At 33.3% G+C, this 21,218-nt stretch overlaps 2 protein-coding genes across 6 annotated transcripts in view; one reads left to right on the top strand and one right to left on the bottom strand.

The window, feature by feature from the left end:
- Positions 1-21,218, bottom strand: part of LOC123671307 — a 174,972-nt gene that overhangs the window by 128,808 nt on the left and 24,946 nt on the right. For 3 of the 4 annotated variants that reach the window (XM_045605062.1, XM_045605061.1, XM_045605060.1), the window contains exon 2: positions 17,992-18,040. The exons of the other annotated variant lie outside the window; for it this stretch is intronic. In XM_045605062.1, coding sequence (XP_045461018.1) covers positions 17,992-18,040 — 49 coding nt within the window. The remainder of the gene's footprint in view (positions 1-17,991; positions 18,041-21,218) is intronic. 4 annotated transcript variants of the gene reach the window in all.
- LOC123671306 (protein doublesex-like) overlaps positions 1-21,218 on the top strand; it is a 190,077-nt gene that overhangs the window by 161,987 nt on the left and 6,872 nt on the right. The gene's annotated exons all lie outside the window — the stretch shown is intronic.

Genomic DNA, 21,218 nt, shown 5'->3' with positions numbered 1-21,218 from the left:
GTAATTTTGATGCACTTGTGCAATTACTTACGATAATAATAGTGCCTTCATTGTATGAAAAGAAATAATACATAATATAGAGGCGACGTCTATTTTAAGTTGCTCCACTTAACCCTGAAAAAAACAAAAATCCAGAAAAATACAAACAAAAGATAAAAACAAGATAAAATAACCTCAAAACAGCCATGACAACAAAAGTGAACCCAACTCAATAAATAATCAGTTCCCTTAACAATTTTCCCCTTCAAAATATTTTTCAGTGATATCACAGAGGGCACCCCACATGAAAGTAAATAAATATTATTTACCTTTACTGCATTATAAGTGAAGAAGCGCTGAAACGTGGCTAAACCGAATCTAGGCAACGTAAGCCTTTGTCCATGCCTAATGGTATAGTATTTCCAAAGTCACTTGGAGGAAGCCAGAATGTTTCGATTATACAAGAATTGTCCTAGTTTCCAGAAATTTCTTTGGGGCCAGTGAATTTATTGCTTAACAATACTTCCAAACGAACCCCGGTATTTAGCGGATCGAGTTGATCCTCTTCAGAGGGACATTCAGCGAAGCGTTTTTATGGACTAGTTCAAGTGACTCTGGATATACTCTAACTTCATGAACATCGCGCCTAAAAATCAATCCTTCAAATAGGGAGGAATAGAGGAACTCAAAATTCTTTGTAGCGTTATCGTCATCTGAAACCGACAAATATTTTCGACTCTGAGCCACGCAAGTTCATTTATTCCAATCCAATACTTATTCCCCTATCATATTTTCTCAAGCCAAAGATGAACTGTCAGCACGAGTTATGTACCTTCTGCAATCTATACCTCCTTACAGGATCAAGACAAGGATAAAAAATTGCCAATCCATAGTTTAATTTGGACAATACTGGTGAGTCACAGAGATACTTTCGCGAGGAGAGAAAAATTGTCTCCGCCGATACAAATAACACATTGCAAGAAAGGATTTTTTCGACAGCAATGAGTAAGATTCCCTAAATCTCAGCAGACAATCACAAATGATGCCAAGGGTCCTGCAACAAGATGGAATTTTTCCACCAACCCTATTCATTTCAACTGTAACAGAAAACGTTCGGGGAAATATTTTTTCACATTTTTTTTTTTCAAATTATTTGACTGACAATAACAAATTATTGCTGATAAATCAACAGCACGAATAACAAGAGAGGGACGGACGAACTTGGTGGTCATCGCATTAAAAATAGGTGGAAACGAATCGAACTACTTTATACATATCCGAAATATAAATCAAAAATAAAAATGGACCAAGAATAGAGCCCTACGGAACTCCTGTGGTCATTGGACATAAATATGAAAATGTATCACGCAATTTAACACATTGATACGTATCTTCCAAAAAGGTAGTAAGTAAATAACATATTATATGCATTGAATAATAATTCACCTACTGCCTAAAGGTTATTTCAACTTCACAAAACTTAGGATTCGTTCAGAAAATTGACTACTCCAAAAAAAATTGCTAAACTGAAATAGACGCAAACAGATATTCTTAAGCATATTCGTAAATAGAACTGCCAAACCACAAATATGTGTCTCTCGGCCCAATTGCAATTTAAGATTCTTAAGGGGGTTACCGCTCAGATTGAGGAGATGTTTGTACACCTACGGAATACCCTTCCAAATGAAAAATGACTGAGGAGCTTGGAATTATCCGGAAAACTAATGTTTACAGAAAAATTCGGTTGAACTGTATTGTGTTTGCTACCCTGTAAAAAATCAACAAATATTCGACCAATTTTGATTAGATGAGTTGAAAACTATCAGAAAGAGATTGTTCAACCAATTCAGAATCATCTAATTGACCTTATTCAAATGGAGTCGAATATTTAATCGAGGGTCTCATGAAATAATCGTTCTATATCAAAGTGAAAACCATTCACAATCGAAGATCCATCTGTACCCTTTTCAATAGAGATGTCATAAAATTCGGTCATAAACACTCCAGATGGGAACGCCAAAAGTCGCAGCTATGTCGAAATGTCAATGGGTTACCGCCGAAATTAAAAATTTAATTTGAAACTAATCTGGTTGAGCTCCTTTCGACAAAAGGTGCCCAGAATGTTGGGATACCCCTACTGGAAATTAATGGGGACAGAGCTGGACTCGCAGTTTTCGTTTTCGGATCATTCGACTTATTGGGATAGGGAATATTATTGTAGCTGGTTGTTTTCACTGTTCTCATTAAAAAAATTCATAGTTTGAATTTTTTTTTAAAGTTTTTTTTATGTATTTTGATTGAACAGATAAGACGAGAAAAATTCCAAGATCTTTCCAACGCTATGTATAACATATATTCAAGGTGTTTGTGAATGAATGTGACAAACTCCAGGAGGTGATTCTGCATTAAAAAAAATTTTTTTTCTTAAAAACTGACTATTCATATATTGCTCTGAAACTGGTTCAGATATCGAAATGAAAATAGGGTGTTATAGATCGTTATTGCTGATTTATTGACAAGCAATTAAGAATATGTTCATCATTGACTCGCATACGGGTAATTATCTTTTTTGTTTTTTAATGAACAAATGTACAAATGTTAAAGCACTGAGATATTTCAAGCTAAAAATCTTATTTGAATACCTTGCTGAATCTGTGTCGAAAAATTCTTTTATATTTCTTTTTGCATACAAAGGGTACCTTCTGTATTTTTTCTTCATTTTTTTCATTTCTTCAATTAATTATTATTAAATACTACTTGATAATGTATTTTTTTTTCTCCATTAAAACGGTGCTCCATAGGATAAAAAGCATTCGTGATATAGTATCACAAATTGAACGAGCCATTCAAAAATGGTTTTTAGTTTGAAAAGTCTCAGTGGAGTACCATTTTTTTTTTAAATTGAGAACAATAAATAGTAAATTAGAAAAATCGACAACCCGAATTTCAGAATACGATGTATTTGCGAACAAAAACTATTGAGCAAACTGTCATTTCTTTTAATGCCGAATCAACCCCTGGAGTTTGAACAACTATTTCATTAACACCCTTTAGGCCGGAACTAAATTATGGATGAAACAATCTGATTTAAAAAAAAAGGCATGAGAAATTATTTGTCCAAATTGAACGAAAATTTCAAATATAATTTGTAGCAGGAAATATCCCAGCGGCGTACCACTTCTTCTTTCTAAACAATGAGATCATCACCCGTATGCGTGCCAAAGATATATAAAAACCCACCAAATCTAGTTTGAATATCTTATTTTATCTTATTATTTCATGTAGAATCACCCCCTGATATTTTTAGTACTTATTCACCCTGTATATCACACGAGAAAAATCTTAAAATTGAAAGAAGGTAAATTCTAATCAGATTATAAACTTAAATGAATATTATTGGCCATTTTTTTTTCAAAAGTGATTGAAGAAACGATCCGAAGCCGCTAGTACCTTCTTAAGGTTAACACCAAGTATATGGAAATGAAGACCATCGGATTTTCGGCACATAAGTCGTCACTTTGAAATTGAAATTTTCAGTTACTCAACAAACCTTTTGAAGTTCGACCCTGCAAAAAAGAAACAGAAGATCTCCCAGTTACAGATTAGGAAACTTAAAGCTTCCATTGAAATTCAGAGTGGGACAGTCAATTGACAGAGAGCAGTAGTAACTGTTCTTCTTTTGAACGTTGAAGCATAGAAAACTATTTTATGGGATCATTTTCTTAGGAGGTAATTTTAACATTTACGGCCCTTGTTATAGCAACACTTAATATTTTGTCGGATACGCTATTGTGAAACTGCTTTTCAGAACCTAGACGAACGGTGCTTGCTCCATTTTTATTATGATATTCGTGCACAGCGAGTATGATAATCATTTATTCCACGGAATAGAGAAGGGGTGATTAGAATGACTGTCAACACCTTTTGCTTACGATCGGATATCAAAGGGGAGATCTAATCTTACCTTGGTGCTTGAACCGTTCTTGAATCAACCCCCGCCATTGTGTTCGAGTCGTAATTATGGCGTGCGAATTTGGATTTGCATAAACGGCCATTTTACCTTATCGTAGATGAAAAGAATTGATTCCCAAGAATTCGCCATGTCATGGCAGTGGCGTAACAATAACAATACAAGATGATTTCGGGTACATGTAGTAGAGATTCACGACTTGATATTCGAGCTACTTGACTCAGCTCGACTTGAAATCAAGTCAAGTGCAAGACAAGTAGAAGTTTTTTAAATATTTTGTACTTGAAAAATCAATTACATTCTATCAAGCTACTTGTTTTTTAGCAGTTTTATTGTTTAGTAGGCACATCAAATGATGAAATGAGAAATAATTTTGCAAAAAACACTTTTCTTCAACGATCTTATTGTATAAAAGAACCAAGAATATCAACAATTCCAAAATGGAAAAACAATTATTACCACAATAAATCATAACAAAATGACAAATAAAAATACAGTTTCTTAATATTGTGAAACCTCCAAGCACTGTTCAATTACACGATTAGGCTTTCAGCTTAACATTAAGCTAGCATCACCCGCGATTTCTTACACAATTTAAGAGCAAAACATTTTTAATGGGGTGATAAATTAGCCTTAAATTGTGGTAAAAAAAGCCTAGAATTCCAAAGCGATTCTGCTAGCTTTACTGAGTTAAAGTTCTCTCCCCTAATAACTTTCAACATTTCCAAAAACATAGTGTTTTTTATGGGGTGATAAATTAGCTTAAAATTGTGGTAAAAAAAGTCTAGAATTCCAAAGTGGTTCTGCTAGCTTTACTGAGCTAAAGTTCTCTCCCCTAATAACTTTCAACATTTCCAAAAACATAGTGTTGCTGGGAAAGATATAGAAGATAAAATAATCAAATACAAAATTCTTTGAAAGAAGTGCCTAGTTCTTCTTCGAAGACAAGATACTTGTCGAAATTGAATCTGAAATACTGAATAAAAAAGTTCGTATCTCATGGAAAGGTTTCTCGGAAATTTTTTAAAGTTTTTTCAATTTTTAAAATTACAATTAATCAATTCGATTAATGATCATCGATATTTTTGATGATTTTTTATGCTTTTATGATTATTTTTTATTCATTCGATAAAATCCAACAACTGTACATATAAATCTAAATAATTGATTCGATTGTTAATGCAAACGACCCCCCCCCATGAGTTAACTCTAGTTACGACACTGCTGACGACCGCTTCAGTCTTCTCGAAGCGCAAGGAACCCCCTTATTTTGCGATCACTTTTTGTAGTTATTGTTTGCCGACAGCCACCAAAGAAGTCTTCTAGAATCACGCAAAACCTCAATGAACAATGAATTGATTCATGGTCTCTGTACCTCCGTTTCTCCGTCGCTGGAGCTTATGTTAGATTTCTAATACTACCAAAATCTACCCATCTACCTCTAGTCCATGAAATCCGCTTCAACACTTTAGAATAAACTCACTGATATTTTTCACGAAAAAATTTGTAGTTTTCGATTTAAATCACTGTGAGAATTGAAAGGTGTTTCAATCGTTTTCCAATAATTGCAATGATAAATTTCAAAATTTGTGGAATTTTTACATTCTGATAAAAAAAATAAGTATCCACCTACTATCTTATTGCAGTTTAAAAAAAAAATAATAATACATTTTCAGAATATCAATAAATGGAAATATTATCAAATACGAATGTGATAACTGACAATTGGCTGAAAGCAGTATTGTGGAATGATGATGAAGAAATCATTCAAATAACGATGAACGATTAAAAATTCCTCAATATTCAAAGTAATATAAGACAAAACATTTCTTTGTGAAGAAAATTAGTGCCATAAGAAGGCAAAAAATTAAAACAATCGATCAAGCAATTTTCGCACAGAATCAAAATGAAGAACCTAGTGACAAAGGTAGTATACAACCTCAACCGATGAAATGAATAGCTTTAGTGGCAAATTTTTCTGTGCTTCTAAAACTAAATTCCTATCGTTTCAATTGCCTGAATGAATTTCAATTCAACATCTCGATATGATCATGAAGAAAAGGGCCATAAACAAAAGGTACACTAGACAGCATACAAAACACATAAAGTTATAAATATTGCGCAGCACATCCAAATTTTTCCCGTTCAACCAACGTATTCCGGCATATATAAAACTTATTCCGCACACTGGAAAATTGCAAGCAGATCCATGCATGTGCCATCATTCTCGACTCAGCTTTTCCTCGGTTGAAGATATAACATAATACATAAAAGTGTCCATAAATATATTTTACAATTTCGTCAAGTACTATATAACCCCGGGTATGAATAAGGTATGGAGTTATAAAACTGAACCGCATTCAGCTTGTTGAATCGAATTTAACACCAGGATCCCTCCATCACGGATTTGAAATTAATTCCCGAAGAGGTTTAACATCTACGTTCTACATCCCAATTACCGTACGGGAAACGTTTCGGGATTCCACTTTTAACGATTCTCTGTGGTTGGATGATATCTCTGGACTTCTGAGTGTCTTTATGAGATGGCTTACAGTGACGTTAATACCACACACTTGGGATGACAAAGAGAAATACAATGTCCAGAGTAGGTGAATCGACCGACAGTACGGTTTGGTTGTGTGTATATACTGCATTCGTACTCTCGATATATACGCGTCCATTTTGCCTCCGAGACTAACGAAGGTAAGAATAGTTTTGTAATTAATTTGACGATTACCCTTAAAAAATATGTTTGTTTACGATCCAGCTTTCTGGATAACTTCTGGTATTTGTTGCCTAGACGGTAGATCTTCTTCACTGGTTACTAGTCCAAATGTGAAGTATTTAACGCTGCTTGAATCAGTTACTAACTCTCCATAATAATACATTCAATTTCACTAAAATAAGGAAACGAAAATTTAAAAATTTAGATATAATTATCAAGAAAATGACTTAGACACATCAAAAATAGCAATGTATAGTTACCACGCTACTAGATCGAGATATTGACGCAACATTCTTGTTCTTTGAAAAATCTATATAAATTATTTCGTGTATGGATAAAACACTGGGGCTGGAAAGAATAGTGAGCAAGGAAAGCAATGACTTGATAAATGTTCTTCAGATTCCGCTTCATCGATAACGATAAAAAGGTGATATGCTGACTTTCAATATGACCGAAGAACCACCGGCTGAATTCTAAAGTTCTTTCAGAAAATTCAAACACTCCATGAAATGGTTTTGTACGATCTTAATAGTTCTTTATAATACAAGTGCAGAAGGCATTGATATTCTTCCACGTGTTCAAAATTTAAAAACGAGCCGAGTGGCGAGTTTTTGAATGAACGAGTGGTAGAATGAGCCTTCTGTACGAGTATTATACATTATTTTCTCCAATTCATTACATTCTTTCTGAAATTAATGAAATATTTTCATAAATATCATTTAGTGATTTTTTTCATTGAAAAATGTTGTTTGGCAGAACTGATTTCTTCAAGGCAAATTGATGAATTGACAGATAAAGCCGTGGCGGAAAGTTCGGAGTACCAACATAGAATAATAAAATATAACCATGAAAACTGTGCGTTTCTGATATATTCTCGCACGATTTTGTTCTACAAGATGTGAAAGAATGAACGGAATAACCACAGAATTAGAGAAATAAAGTTACATGTGAAAGTGGTGGAGTTGAATATAGCAGAAAGCAGTATATTCACTATGCTTGCTCATCGCTGATCAAAAGCAACAACGCGTCCTCGATTCCGAACATTATTTGGAGCTATTTAATCAGAAAACACAAGATTTTTTAAATCGATGTCTGACCGTGGATGTGACTCTTGTATCGAAGAGAGCATCTGCTGAGCGAAAAGCAGTCGGTGAATGCCATCCAGAGTGACCAAAATCTCAACAATCAGCTGGCAAGATTGTGGCATCTGTATTTTGGGACGTGCATGATATATTCTTCATTGACTATCTTCACAAAGGTGAAACACCAACAAGAATAAATATTATATGATCGAATGAGTGCTGACTTTATGAAATACGTCTTGAAATGCATAAGATCACCAAGACAATTCTCCTTGTCACAAATTGTTGAGTGGAATTGAATGAATTGCACTTCCAGCTGCTATAGCACCTAGCTCATTCTCCAAATAGATAGATAGATAGATAGATATGTTCTTTATTTCAGATTTTAAATTTTCATACACAGAAAAAATACAAAATGAAATAGTGTCAATTACAATGTTTTACAATTTGATTATATAAAGAAATCCCCCAAACAATAGGGTTCCATATTAATCAAGAATTTTTTTGTTTTTGCCTTGAAGATCTTATAATTCTCAATATTTTTCATATTCTGGGGTAATTTGTTGAAAATTTTTATGCACATATATGATAGATTTTTTTCAGATAGAGATAGCTTATGTTGTGGAAAAGTAATATCAACCGTTCTTGTGTTATACGTAAAATTAGTATTATTTATAAGGAATTCTGTTTTATTTCTATGAAGGTATAGAAGGCACTCGAGCAGGTACAAACCATAAACTGTTAGAACGCCCAATTCCCTGAATTTACCTCTGCAGGAATCCCTAAACCCCATATTCAATAAAACTCGGATTATGCGCTTCTGACTGACAAATATGGACTGGACAGATGAACTTATTCCCCAGAATATTATTCCGTACCTCAGTAGCGATTCAAAATTAGCATAGTACAGCACTTTTTTTACATTTTCATTTATATATTTATGTATAATTCTGAAAGCATAAATGACTTTGTTGAGTTTTTTTGAAAGATAATTAATATGTGTGTTCCACTTCAAGAATTCATCTATAATGATTCCCAGGAACTTGGTACTCTCAACAGTTTTAATGTGCTGGTTGCTCAGACAGACCTCTGAGGGTTTTTCTTTTGAATTACTTGCTCTGAATATTATTACGTTTGTTTTGTCAGTGTTAATAGTGAAATTATTCTTTTTGAACCAATTCTCAACGCAGCTATACAGGTTGTTACATCTTTCTTTTAATACATTACTATTTTTCCCAGCTATTAAGACATTAGTATCATCTACAAAATTTGTAAGTTCTGAATCTTCTATTGTATTTGTTTCTTGGTCCAGATCATTTATAATTATCAAGAAAAGGACAACCCCTAAAATACTGCCTTGAGGTACACCAAACTCATTTTGCAGCCATGAGGAAAAGTGTGTTTCATTATTTTTTGTTATCTTGACCCGTTGCAACCGTTCTGATAGATAAGAAGCAAGCCAGCTCAAGGCACTACCTACTATACCATACTGTTCCAATTTTTTCAATAAGTGTTCTCTATTCAAACAGTCAAATGCTTTAGTTAGATCTATGAATAGACCTGCTACAAGTTTATTTTCTTCTAAGAATTTCAAGATGTTATATGTGAACTGGAAAATTGCGGTTTGAACTGACCTACCTCTTAAATAGCCATGCTGAGAAGGACTGAAAAGATTACAGTTGTTAAAATATCCTAGAATACGAGTAGACATAGCTAACTCAAAAATTTTTGAGAAACTGTTTAATAGACTAATTGGTCTGTAATTCTCTAATTTGTCAGGATCCCCTGACTTAAAAATTGGTTTGATAATTGTAAGTTTAAGTGGGTCTGGAAATATGCCGAATTTGAGAGAAGTGTTCACAATATGACACAAAACATCCCTGACAGTATCTATGCTGAGCTTTACAATGCAAACTGGAATTTCATCAATACCACTACTCATTTTGCTCTTTAATTTATTACCCAGCTCTGAAATTTCTGAGGGTGAAAAGGCTCTTAGATACATGGAAGTATCTGTATTGACATTACACGAAAAGTTACAACCGGTATTGTTCTGTAATATGTTAGGAACTATGTTTCGCAAAAAGTTATTATATGTTTCTGAAATGTACTTAGGTGTTCCATTTAATTGACACTCATCCTCATAGAAAAAATTTCCCTGAATTTCCTTACAAACATTCCACATGGTTTTATTTTTATTATCAGATGCTAAAATTTTGTTGTTATAATGTTCTTTTTTGAGTTCAATTAAGATGTTATCATATTTCTTTTTTTCTTTCTTGTACAAGCTCTTATACTCCCTATCCTGATTACTTAAACTGAATAATAAGTCTAAATTTTTTTTGCATTGTATAAATTCCGGATTGTCACGAAAAATTTCTTTTAGCTTCGGTTTTCCTAAAACTATTTTTCTTTTCGGGAAATGTTTCTCAAAGATATTTGAAAATATTCTAGCAAAGTATTCCCATTGTTTGTTGACACAATGAGTTTCGACAGAGTAAACCTGCAACCAATTCTGCTCACCTAGTTCATTCAAGAAATCTTGCTTTGCCTGATCTGTGAACAGCCTAATTTGCCTTGTTTTGAGTGATCTATTAGTATCTATGACCCTCAGTAATTTCTGGCTTTTTGCAGACCCCAAAAGAATCCTCCAGAGAAAGAAATTTGACTCTAATGAAGAAGTTATTTTCGAGACTGAAGCCTATTTCAGAAACAAAGATGAATCTTTCTTCAGAAAAGGTATTGAAAGGTTAAAGCAGCATTGAATCAATCTTGAAGGTGACTATGTCGACGAATGAAGTCGAATTTTTAAGAAAAAGTTGTTAATACACATTTATGCTTTGTGTACCATTGGAAGTGTTAATACACTGACGTAGTAGAAATATCATTTTTGAAAATGAGCTATTCCGAATCTCTAGACTGCCTCCAGCATGACCTTAGTTCATTATCTGCTAGATAAAATTTACTATCCTTCTTGTGCTGAGATGAAAAAGCTTTTTTTAATTATCTCGAAACACATTCCTTCCGCTGGACATGAAGGCACTCAAATCGAAACCTTTCCAATAGTCTGCGAAGTTTTGGGATCGTAAATTAACTTTCGGACAGGTTGATCCAAATAATACTACTTAGTCGGGAACACCGAAGATCATAATAAAAATTAGACGGAATCGTCTAAAAGAGGCAGTAAAAGTCAGGAAACACATATATTACAAAGTTTATATGGGTTACTCTAGTCGGTAAAAGAACCGACTATAAAATGATCCAAAACAAAACAAAGGTGAAAAATTTTAACTGCGCATAAAAAGTCTCGGCCAAAAAGCCAATCGTAAAGCAACTTCAAACTGTGGAGAGATTATGAGTTGAGAACTATAAACCTGGTCTGCGGGCTAACGAATGCCCGATTTCGGCTGGATAGAACGTCGGTTTTTGATTTGTATTATTTATTGACTTTCTTTATTTCACTTCCCTGGATTTCGAATTAATCTCCTTTGCGGACTTATCGTCTTTACCTCTGGATTTGCCGTTTCCAATGCTTATTGCAGGGAATTTATGAATAATCATATTCAAACACAACATTTCATTTTGATTCTTGTTTGTTTCGGTCTCCACTTGACGGAAACTTTAATATGATTGAAAAGTAAAACACTTTATTTCCGCTTTTATTTATTGACTAGCTGACGGCGAACTTCGTACCGCCCTATAATCAAGAAATATCTGTTACCTTTTTATCTGAATTAAGTTAATTTCTTTATTAAGTTTGAAGTGAAAATAAAAAAAAAACTATAGTACCTATTCTTTTGTAGAAGTATGAAAATTGTCTATCAAAACTTTCCAACACTATATTAATTTGACTAACCTTGTTGAACCAACACTTCAGGAAAAAACACACACTACAAATTATCCTGTAGAAACCAATATGAAAAGTACCTACACTAAGAAATAGTAAATGAATTATGTAGGTATTTTGTTATTATAACTTATAACTCCGACCACAGACCAGCTCCGACCGATATATTTGCAAAGAGCATGTAAACTACGTTTCTTTGTTTTAATGTCAACTACGTGAATATTACTGCCAGTGACACATTATTTTATTGAAAAAGTTTGCAAAGAGCATGTGAACTACACTTCTTTGTTTTAATATCAACTACGTGGATATTACTGCCAGTGACACATTATTTTATTGAAAAAACGAAATGTTCTAGTTTCCTGTGCAATTTCGTATTTTTTTCTTACATAAGAACCTTCTTCTAATAATAATGAATACAACAAAAAAAGAATTAGTGAAATCGGTCCAGCCATTCATGCGTGATGCCGTGACCAAGCGAAAAAGGGATTCATTTTTATGTATATAGATTATTATTATATATTTTATGTTTCGATGAACCAATGACATCCGTGAATTTCTCACAGCTACGACGTATTGTTTAGTGGATATACCCTTGACGACGTAGTATAATCGTTTTGGTGTTTCGCCTCCTGCCATATTGGGATAATTTCCATAGTAACATTCTTAACGTTCGTCAAAAAATAAAAATCAAGCTCAATGAAATGTCATTGAATTATCAAAATGCAGTGCTTTGGTTATAGTTATTGAAATTATTCGTTACTATAATCGTAACGAATACCAACCCGAGCATAGACAATATATTTCGATTATACGAACCTCTTCACTCGACTTAGTGAATCGGTGTACAATCGAATATTGTCTATGTTGTTGTGATATTATAACTGATAATTATTTGTGATATTGCGAGGTCTTAATTCCATGTGGATGCTTAGGTTCAAAATTTGTTTCTTTCACTTCATAACAAATGAGTATTTGGATTTATTGTTGGTAATTTGGAAGACCTTCTATAATTCTAGTGGTACTGATGATGGCTATTTGTGCCGAAACCAATTTTCAATCACTCCCGAAAAAATTTAACAGCTTGCTTTCACGAATGTAAATCGAGAAAAAATCAATAATATACATGAATTTTGAAGGCAGGGTATCAAGGTATCAATTTTTCGAAACTACTCATTTACACATAATCAGGAAATACGAAACGTTTGCCTTCACTTATGTAGCCGTTGGTTTTGAAGTTATAGTTTTTAGAATAGTGACAATGGCCGATTGACTAGGGCGTTAGGTTGATGGTGAATTCTTCGACTGAAATAAAAGTTTATTGCTTTAACAAATTATTCCCAAAATCACAAGTCGAGGACACACCTGATATTGCCAAATTGAATATCATGAAGCAAATGGCCAAAAAGCAACAAATAATTTGAATAAAACCAACAGAAGATTTTACAGAACAATTTTTTGTTGAATAATATTCACGATAGTAAATAAAAACAGTTTCCATTTGACCACAAAGAAAGTAACTTCATTTGATTAGAATTAAATATCAATACATTTGTTCGAATTTGCCACTTATAATCTATCGTGTTACTCAGTAATTACAGATAAAAAAATTTCCACTAGGAAAATAGCCATTTCTAGGAATTTTGTCATTATAAAACACTCTTGTAAAAGAGTCATACGAAAAATGCAGTTGAAAGAAACCATTTATGTCAATTATTATTGAACTGACACAATAGGTTCATTTACGAATAGAAACAAAACACGATTATTCTTTTAGAGAGATAAGATGGTTCATTTTGAAATACAAAGGTACTTTCTGCGAATATTCATTCATAATTTCATCCATTGGAATAATTGTATGCAATTCTCGCACTAAAATTCATTTTCCTTCTGAATCTACCAAAGGTAGTGAAAGCATGAGGACACTTTTGAGATCAATACAATTTTTGGTCTACATAACCAAAATTTCCTTTCGGACAATACAGCCCTTTTTTTCCGCTACATATAATAATAATAATATCTAATAATAAATAATACATATATTATTTATAATACTTCAGAAATAACTATTTCAAAGCAAAAATACTTTGTACCGGGTTTTTCACCATAAATTGACCCCTCCTTTAACTTTGTTACTAGGAGAGGTACAAAAAAATGTTTTTTACTAAAGTTTCACGAAATCAACTAGTGTTTTTCAAAATGATTTCACAAAACGAAATATATACAGAGTAAGCAACATATTGATAGCAACTTCATTTTTTCAAATGGAACACCCTGTATATTTTTCTATATTTGACTAGTTCTTTTTCCCCTGATTTCTTATATATAACATATGTTTGGCTTATCTCTCATTCTGAGTACAACAGAGTTTCAAAATTTAAGAACCACCTGGCAAAAGTATAATCAATGTAGAAGGCTGCGATAACTCAAAATGCCCATTTCTTGAGTTATCTCGTTGGCAACGATATGACATACGTTTTTCACTATAAATTGGAATTGGATCATTTGGATGCAACTCCATATATTCTCTCCTTGTAGCTTTATCATTTTCATTGGTCTCCACATAAAGCGCAAATATTTCAAATTTTTCCCCCTCCGGGTAGTGCATATTTGGTGAATTGTTTTATTCAATGACAAACGTATGTTATATATCATTGCCAACGAGATAACTCAAAAAAGGGCATTCTGAATATCGCAGCCTTCCAATTGAGATTACTTGCCAGGTGGTTCTTAAAATTTGAAACTCTTTGGTACTCAGAATAAGAGAGATAGGCCTAACATATGTTGAATATTCGAAATCAGGGGAAAAAGAGCTAGTCAAATAAAGAAAAATATACAGGGTGTTCCATTTGAAAAAATGAAGTTGCTATCAATATTGTGCCCACTCTGTATATATTTCGTTTTGTGAAATCATTTCAAAAAACACTAGTTGATTTCGTGAAACTTTTGTGAAAAACATTTTATTGTACCTCTCCTAGTAACAAAGTTAAAGGGGGGGGTCAAATTATGGTGAAAAACCCGGTACATACGCGTACAACATTGCTTCCGCCGTCTTTTTCCGAAATTCGAGGCTTTATTTTAAAAAGTGGTTATACATTTATGATTCAAAGTACCGCGTTATAGCCATCTATTGCAAAACGGCTAAAGAAAAGTTGTATACCAAGAAAAATAAACATTAGTAGCCGCGAACTGTTAAAGCCCATTTTCTGCCCTTGAGCAATATTTCATTTGGTCACGATTTATTTAATTCTGTTCATCCATCAATATAATATGAATATCAAATAAATAATATTGATATAGGTTTTATTGTCAGCGTTTTTCTAGAGCTCTTTTTTCTGCAACATGAAATTTTTTATACGATGTATATGATTTGTATCCTTTAGAAATAGCTATTTCAAAGAAAATATATCATTTTGTGTAATCGAATCCGGATTCATGAAAAACCACGTGCTTAAGATCCCCTCAGTTCTTCGACAAAACCCCTATTTACGGTATCTTTAATTGCCATCACGGGAAAGGAAAAACTCGACAAGATTAGCAGTTTAAGCTCTCATCCCGCCATAATGCACAACAGAAATATATTCCCGTAGTTATGATTTACAGCAGACAGGGAACGCAAACTTTTATGGCCTATCATTCGCCAAGCTTTAATATTAGTTTTAACAGTACTCGACGGTTCTCAATTCTATGGCTCTCCATCCGTTGGCAACAATGCTGCTATAACTTTGAGGAAACATTCCATAAATCATCAAAATAAGAGTCCGCAGCAAGCTGGATGTATTCTAGTGGTTATCAATTACAATGAACCACAATGGCAATTGATGAATGCTCCTCGAAAGGTTATTGCTTTTTAATATTTTGTAGAATTGCTTTTGAACGGTTAAAAATTCACTCTGTTGCCCATCCTGTTACTTGTGTGGTTCGTTCGCTCGTACTCTGTTTAGTGGCATGTTTACGATTCGAGGTTTTGAAAGCGAATTATACAGTTCATTCGTGAAATAGCGGATAATTTCAGTTCGATCTCTGCATGTCGATCAATATCCTTTCTGAATGGTGGTCGTTCAAATTACCAATATTTGAGACTATGCCTTGAATAATCATTTTTTTAATCAAAAGGAAATTGTTCGAGTTAGATGAAGAGGATTTTTTATCAGTTACCTCCAATTTTGTTTTTCAAAACTCTAACGAAAAAAAATTAAAAATCGGACGATCTCAGTGGCTGATTTAAGTTACAAAGAATTCATTGAATATGGAACTATCTTATACCTAGTATTGAGGAACTCGCTGTAGATCATATAGCTTAAAATATTTTTCCTGTGTTATAAAAAAATTGTTTATTATTATCTTGAACCTCCAATTTAGGAACACGCTGTAGATCATGTAACTTGAAATATTACATAAATATTATTTAAAAATTGTTCATTATTTTTTTTCAATAATAATAAACAATGTGAACCTTGGAGAATATGTTAGTATGACCCATTTGATGTCATTTAAGCCATATTTATTGAAAACCAAACATCAACAGTTTACGAGATATTTGAGTTCTTGTGATTTTCAAAAGATTTCTCAACTTACACCATTTTTCTGTGTTTATCAAATTCGATTATAGTTTTGGATTATTATGTATTATGGATGCATTTTTCACTGAAATTTTGAATTAAATACAACAAACAAAAAAATATTTGATTCATTACTTTCCACTCTTCGCTTCCTTCCCCTTTCAAATCAAAACCTGCTGAAACAAAACGAGTACCGGCATTTTAACGAAAACTTTTTTAGGAAATAGAGATGGAATTTGGCAAGTTTTCAAAATAATTTTGTCGTACATAAATTGTGGATTTCGAAAGTTGGAAGCAAATTTATACTAGAAATTTACTATTCTTCTCTTCATATACCAACTTTCACATCATAATAATAACTATATAACATTTAATACAGCATACTTTTGATTTGTTCATACATATCATATCTTTTTCTGATGAAAAGGATCCAAAATTTGAATCAAACTTGGACAACATAAACAAATTGACAAAAAATTAAGTGAGGTGAGAAATTTTTCAAAAAACACAAGAACTCAAATATCTCGGAAACTGTTGATTTTCGGTTATCAATCGACAACACATGCATGAGTGATACTTACACCTCCTTCAAGGTTCACGTCTAATTGGGAACACCCTGTATTATTTATTAAATAGAGGAATGGTTTGTTAGAAAGTCTTCTTGATTTCAAGAAACAAACTCATATTTATGTCTCCAAATCAAGGTGTATACTGTGGCAATACAGAAAAAATAAAAATAAAGGGAATACAATTAATATAAAAATGCTTCAGAAAGAAAAAATTCTATCTGGAAAAAAAATAAAATTAATTCTTTCGATGTGAAAAAAAGGTAGACAAGTCCGCGACGACTGGTGCCTTCATTTTTGTTGCTGACTTTTACTCGCATCTGAGGTAAACATTGACTTGTACCAAATGCCGTTTATACATAAATATTCGGCCGTTTTCAAGAAAATTACCAAGATAAGTGAATCACCCACACTTTAAACGATTGGGATCTCAGAATTTTCCTTTATTCTCGTCCGATGTTGATAAAACTTGGTATGTGGATTTGGATTGGATTGTACGAAAGTGGTATCATAAAAAATAACAGCATGAAATATTGCCTCACACATGCGCAAATGTGATATACCCGGCGGAATCCCAATATTTCGCGTTCTACCAGTTCAATTTTGATGACATTTGATAGAGATATACATGTTGGGGCAGTAGAGGTTCCATAGAAATTTCAAATTTTTCGAATATGCGAATTGCATTGCGCATACCTACATCAGAGCTTCTCGAGAGATGATAGAGTCAGATGGCAGTAAACTGTAGAGTGCCACAACTATTGACACAGTTTTAATGTTTCGTTCAACGAATTTAAATATTTATTTTCTTCTTCTTTGAATGAGTGATGCATAAATTAAAATGAATCTCAATGTAAAATTCCTTTGCAATTTCCTTCGTAACTCGCCTCGTTCAATGCTCTAACTTTCTTTTTATATGAATACCACAATAAAAACGAAATTTGCAAAAAATCATTTATACGCCAGAGTGATGAGGTGAAAAATCTAATTAGCTCTCTATATCAGGAACAATTGCTAATGTGGAGCACCCATAATTATGTACAAATCTCCGTAACAAAACTTCTAATTTGAACAGTAAGAGTGAAAGATGTGAGCTATTTTCACTGACGACGTTTTTCTGAATCAAGCTTGCAATGTGTGTAATAAAACAAATTTTTCACGGTAGTTCAAATGTAATGGTTTCTCGATGGACGTGAAGGTTAGTAAGTTACAGGTAAAAAGCAGAGTTAATTAGTTGGAGAGAGATATTTGATGACATACCAGCAAAACATGTTGTCCTATGGGAAAAGAGATGGATCTTCTATCATACCTGAAAATAAAATTATGGTTAGAAACAAAGTATTCAATTATGTTTTTATTTTGAATTGGACAAAAATATCACTTCTACAGAATGGATACCAAAGCAATTGGAGATGGAATATTTTGAATGAAAATAATCAGACTTTTCAAGATACTCACGTGTCGAAAATAGGTTATTGAAACAAAAATTTTTATGCCTGTGAATTTAAATTCAAACGTTGCATGACGTTCAAAAAATATTCTATCTTTATTTTATTGTTTTGCTAGAATTTCGAGAATAATATGATGATTGTTAGGGATGTTGAGTCGTTGGACAGCTAAATAACGCCTCGTATTGATCACATTTGAATTCCCTGCTAAGGCAGATAACATAAAAAGTTCGATAATGCCCTTCAGCGGATTTTTCCATAAAATATGAATTCCTTTCTTGATAAGATATAGGTACGTGATATGTGAAAAGGTTATCGAGGGTATTATAGTAAAGCAAGGAAAAACTAGCCCTCAGGAGAAAGTGTTAGATGAGCAACACTTGAAGGAAAACAACAAACAAACGGAGTCTACAACAGAAGCCAGCCGTCCATTTGTGGTTTCCGCAGGAAGACCCAATGTTTTTTTCGGGCAACAACCAACATCACCACATGGGAAGCTATAGCTACCTGCGTGAAATCCTAGTCCTGGTAATGATATATGAAAGGGTTTGTTGTTTTCCTTCAAGTATTGCTCATCTAACACTTTTTCACCGTACTGATGAGGACCGAAAGCCCGAAATACGTGTCTGCGGTTAGCACTTCTCCTGAGGGCTTATCCAATATTCTTTTTCCTTGCAAGATATGGGCACATATAAGTATTCCTTAGGGATTCATCAATCCAAGTAGCTTGACATTTTAACCAACTACTTGACTTGCAAATCAAGCTCGTGAAAAATTACATACCTGAGCTTGGCTTGACTTGATATCAAGCTACTTGATATTACTTGAGCGTCGCACGGCATATATTTCTGCAATCTCGTGCACGCATAGAATAAATAAGGGGATTCCTCGAGGAGACTGAAGCATTCGCCAGTGTGAATTTATTAGTAGTTGTCTCACATTTCTATGAAATCCATTGGTAGATTTTGGTAGTTTCAGAAATATCTTTCCAAACTTGGCCAAAACTGCCAAGGATATTTTATCAACGCCAGCATCTTGAGCTGCTGTTGAAAGACAATTTTCCAGAGCTGCTTTTACAGTTACAAAAAAAAACCCGCAATAGGTTAGGCGGCAAATCTATAAGATGCCTCATGTGTCTATTTCAAAAAAGTTGATATTTTTTGTTCTCTTGAACAAGGTTGCAAGGTTCCTTCTCATTTCATCATTTTTTTATTGATATGAAACTACACAATAAAACTGTTGAAAATCAAGTAGCTTGATATGATTCGAGTACCTACTTGATGAATTAATACTTGACTTGACCTGGGATTGAACAACTTGAGCTTGAATCGAAATCAAGTCAAGCTCAAGTCAAGTAGCTTGAAAATCAAGCCAAGCCGTGAATCCCTAGAATTCCAGGTAAAAACAGAATGAGTTTATATGATCGAATTCAAAGTTATTATGATCTACAGATTTTTCATTCAAAATTCGTTGAAACTACAAAACAGAAAAACTGGAGCCCAGAAAGGAATTAGCCTCAATTAGCCTTATATGATTTTTTTTTTCTGTTCCTATGTTTGTTTAGTTGAAACCATGATAGGCATTAATTTTCTTCTCATAATGCATACAGAATATGTAAACATCGCATTACAATGTAGTTCCCTTTTTAACAACTAGATTATTCTGTGATTTTCTCTACCTCTTTCCCTTTGTTTTATATCGATTTTATGTACAAGCTGTTCTACAATTGACGCGACGATCCATTACGATTGAGCGCTGAGTTTACCATTTTTTTTCTCAGTATCATTAAGCTATATTAGAGCTACATTCCCATTTTTTCTTGGAAATACACAGTATCATTAAGCGTTATTAGAGCTTCATTCCCATTTCTTCTTGGAAATACACAGGGTGTCCCCGAAAAATTGTTAGTTACCAACTATATCTATGTTTTCTTCATGAGAGATACTGTTGTGTTTTTTTAGTTCTTAGATTGTATGAAATGAATTAACCCAAGTTTGTTCAAAGTGTTATATACAAAACTCACCGTTTTTGAGATTTTTCCTAAATTTAAGGATCTTTGGAAAAACCTAATAACTTCGGAATGAATTCATTTATATGAGATTTTGAAAGTCAATTTTAGAAGAATGTAGTTGAGTACTGTTTTTCAATAATCATTTTGTTAACTCTACTGGGTGTTCAAATCGAAATGGGGAAATTGAATTCATTAATGACTCATTCAAACATTAATTCTTATTATGAATGACAAACCCAATATTTTATTTTTCTATTAGGTTACAAATTTTATTATTCACTACTAAATGAGAAAATGAAGTAAAGGGTGTGCCATCTGAAGTGAACCTAATAATAATGTTTGGATTAGTCATCAATCAATCTCATCATTTTGAACACCCAGTAGAGATGTCAATGATTATCAAGATGTTAGTATTCAACAACTTTTTTATAGTATTAAATTTCAAAATTTCATTCAAAAAAATTCATTCATTTCGAAGTCATTAGATTTTCCCTAGACTCTTCAATTTGTGAAAAATCGGAATACCACAAAAATGTGCGACTCTAAAATGAAAGAATACATTGCATTTCCTTGAAGTAAGGTGCGACTGGACGTTCAAGGCCTACTTCGATGTCAATAATTCCTGAATGGACTATGTCTTAATATGTATCGCCATAAACTCATCATTACTGGGTTTCACCCAAAGTTGAAACACGTATTGAAAACATATTTGTGTTCGAGTCATTAATGACATTCCTACAGCTGCTTTTTTCGTAGGAACCCTTAGCAAGAAGAATTCAGCGAAGAGCTTAGCTCCCGATGCCCAACAATTAGAGGAAAGAGTTTTACGATTTTTCAGAATCCGCTAGCAGTGATTTGCGAGACAGCGGTCTGAATAACGTCGTAAATTACTAACAGATATAACTACTTATTATAATAATTTTGTATAGAGTCGAAGACCGAATTTTATGGATTTCTGAGTTATACTACCCGCAGCAAAGAAATAAAACAAACGCGTTCGCGAGATACGGGATTCGAGTCGACCAGAC

The sequence above is a fragment of the Harmonia axyridis genome, chromosome 1, assembly GCF_914767665.1.
Source record: "Harmonia axyridis chromosome 1, icHarAxyr1.1, whole genome shotgun sequence".
Classification (NCBI taxonomy): domain Eukaryota; kingdom Metazoa; phylum Arthropoda; class Insecta; order Coleoptera; family Coccinellidae; genus Harmonia; species Harmonia axyridis.
The sequence above is the reverse complement of the archived record's forward strand: the minus strand, read 5'-3'. Positions and strand labels throughout refer to the sequence as shown.